At 54.1% G+C, this 3,251-nt stretch overlaps 1 protein-coding gene across 1 annotated transcript; it reads left to right on the forward strand.

Moving 5' to 3' along the window:
• Nucleotides 1–948: 948 nt before the first annotated feature.
• On the forward strand, nt 949–2,043 carry LOC306917921 (kelch domain-containing protein 3-like; the record flags this gene model as incomplete). The annotated part of the gene is made up of 1 exon (XM_079530820.1): nt 949–2,043. The coding sequence occupies one exon, from the start codon at nt 949–951 to the stop codon at nt 2,041–2,043; it is 1,095 nt and encodes a 364-aa protein (XP_079386946.1).
• Nucleotides 2,044–3,251: the final 1,208 nt, after the last annotated feature.

A 3,251-nucleotide genomic window follows, 5' to 3' on the forward strand; every position in this document is an offset into this window, starting at 1 on the left:
ATGGCAAGAAGAGTCTTGTGGGCTGTTCTCTGCTCTCTCTCTCCTTTTATAGTGGCTGGTGACGAGGCCCAGGTGAGACACAATCCCCATGCCACTCCTCCAATCTCTACTGCCACTCCTACCATCACCCCATAGAGTACTGAGTACTGTTACTTATACCCATAGAGTACTCTCTATGGGTATAAGTAACAGTACTCAGTACTATAGTATATAGTAGTACTGTATATAGTAGTGTTATCACGGAAACACATGCCATGACTTTGCAGATGTAACTTTAATGCACCTATAATATTTGTGTCCTTGTATGCATATCATGTGTGTGGACATAAATAAATGGTTAAAATATATATGTATGTATATAAGTATGTATGTATACATGTATGTCGGTGTTGTCCACCGGCCAATAAGGGACCACCATTGTTGATGACGTAACTAAGGTATGTTTGGTGATCGGCGGTGTATGTATGTGTGTGTGTGTGTGTGCGCATGTGTGTGCGTGTGCGTGTGCGTGTGTGTGTGTGTGTGTGTGTGTGTGTATGTATGTATGTATGTATGTATGTCGGGGTAAGAATGGTGGTCCCTTATTGGCTGTTGATGGTGACTAAGGTACGTTTCAAGATCAGTATGAGGTCAATAACGGGTCTAAAGGGTTTAGAACAGTAGTTGTAATAGACATTAGTTAGTAGCAGTACTAGACAGAGTGCATTTATAGTCGCAATTGTCCAAAAGGGAAACCGATAAACAAGCATTGGCTTCCCTGATTGGCCAGACCCCCAAACCGACCCAACTTCACCGGATTGGCCGAGCTCCGCGGGACGTTTGTGCCGCCGCGTTAGTTTATAAACGGCAGAAAGACCCGACGGAACTCCACTCTTTCCCACGGAGCCAAAAGAAGAAGAACAGCAACGACCTCTGGTTCCCGGTGCTGGCGAGCACCACCAACCAACCATGCTACGATGGACGGTTCACCTGAAGGGGGCGCCCAACCGCGGCAACAACCACTCGGCCGTGGCCGTGGGCAACAGGATCTACTACTTCGGCGACCCGAAGCGCAACACCATGAAGCAGATGGGCGTGTACATCTTCAACGCCGTGTCCTTGCGCTGGACCAAGCTGCGGCCCGTGCGCAAGCGCCACCACGCCGAGGCCGTGCCGTCGGTGCGCCGCGGCCACACGGCCGTGCTCGTGGACGACGTGGCGTACGTGTGGGGCGGCATCCCGTACTGCGACACGGTGTACGCCTTCGACGTGGCGCGCCACGCCTGGCGCAAGCCCGCCGTGTCGGGTGCGGTGCCCGAGGCGCGGCAGCACCACTCGGCGTGCGCCCTGGGCGCCATCATGTACGTGTTCGGCGGCGAGACGGTGGCGACGCGCTGCACCGACGACATGCACCGGCTGGACACGGCGGCCATGCGCTGGTCCCGCGTCCACTGTGGGGAGGGGGGCGTCGCGCCGCTGGTCTCCGCCTACCACTCGGCCACCGTCATCGGGAGCAAGATGTTCGTGTTCGGGGGCTGGGGCGGCCGCGGCGTCGACTACAACAACATCCGCGTGTTCGACGCCGAGACCGACTGCTGGCTAAGCGCGCCGGAGAAGTGCTCGGAGGCACAGCCAGCAGCACACCAGTTCCTCCCCGAGGGCCGCCTGGCGCCGAGGGCCTTCGCCCACGAGGGGGAGCTGTACATATTCGGAGGCTGGAACTGCAACCAGACCCTCAGCGACCTGTGGAGGTTCAGTCCCGCCGAGGGGTCGTGGACGCTGGTGGAGCCCATGGGCGTCGTGCCCAAGAAGCCGTGGATGTGCTGCTGTGCTGTGGGGGATCGTGTGGTCCTCTTCAAGGACGACCTCCACATCCTGGACCTGAGTCCTAGTCTGAAGACGCTGAGCGAGCTGGCGGTCGTCGGGCACCGCCTCGACCAGTCGGGGCTTCCGCACAACGTCCGCTGGGAGCTGGCGGCCATGAGGAAGACGAGGGCGAGGCGGAGGACGAGGAACGCAGCAGACGGCGGGTGCGTAGGGGTGAGGCACAGCCATAGAGTGTAAGACACAGAGTTTCGACATTGAGGGGGTAAATGGTAAAGGGTGCATTTATATAGCGCCTTATCCAAGGCGCTTTACATAGATTGTGCATTACATTCACACATTCACACACCGATGGCGGTGGAAACCATGCAAGGCACCAACCAGCACATCAGGAGCAATTAGTGTTCAGAGTCTTGCTCAAGGACACTTCGTCAATAACTCTGGGGAGCCCGGGTTCGAACTGGCAACCTTGCGGTTACCATCCGGCCACTCTACCCATGAGCCACCGCCGCCCGGGGCAGAAAACGTTGGTTCATGTACTCGCACGCATAGCCCATAGACTCCAATGCATTCCGTAACACTTCCTCGGTTGTCCCTATTCGCCAATAGAAGTCTATGTAGGAGAGCCACCATTGGACTGAAGACAATAGAAGTCTATGTAGGAGAGCCTCCATTGGACTGAAGCCAATAGAAGTCTATGTAGGAGAGCCTCCATTGGACTGAAGACAATAGAAGTCTATGTAGGAGAGCCTCCATTGGACTGAAGACAATAGAAGTCTATGTAGGAGAGCCTCCATTGGACTGAAGCCAATGGAAGTCTATGTAGAAGAGCCGCCATTGGACTGAAGACAATAGAAGTCTATGTAGGAGAGCCTCCATTGGACTGAAGCCAATAGAAGTCTATGTAGGAGAGCCTCCATTGGACTGAAGACAATAGAAGTCTATGTAGGAGAGCCTCCATTGGACTGAAGACAATAGAAGTCTATGTTGGAGAGCCTCCATTGGACTGAAGCCAATAGAAGTCTATGTAGGAGAGCCTCCATTGGACTGAAGACAATATAAGTCTATGTAGGAGAGCCTCCATTGGACTGAAGACAATAGAAGTCTATGTAGGAGAGCCTCCATTGGACCGAAGCCCCATGAAGTGAACGGAGTTGTCGTAACTCTTGTCTTACTCTATGGCTCTGGGGGTGAGGAGGGGGAGGGGCAACAGTCAGCGTTGACTACCAACGGGTCACTGGATGCCGAAGATATTTACGACAGCCAAGATAAGATATTATTCTCCTTCAGGAATGAATGCAGAAACAGAGAATATGCTTTTTGGTTAAAAGGAACGGTCGGGAGGGAATGGAAGAGAACCTCGGGGAACACGTCTGTAGAGGAGAGAGAGAGGAACACGTCTGTAGAGGAGAGAGAGAGGAACACGTCTGTAGAGGAGAGAGAGAGGA

Source organism: Electrona antarctica (genome assembly GCF_951216825.1).
Source record: "Electrona antarctica genome assembly, contig: scaffold_194, whole genome shotgun sequence".
NCBI lineage: Eukaryota > Metazoa > Chordata > Actinopteri > Myctophiformes > Myctophidae > Electrona > Electrona antarctica.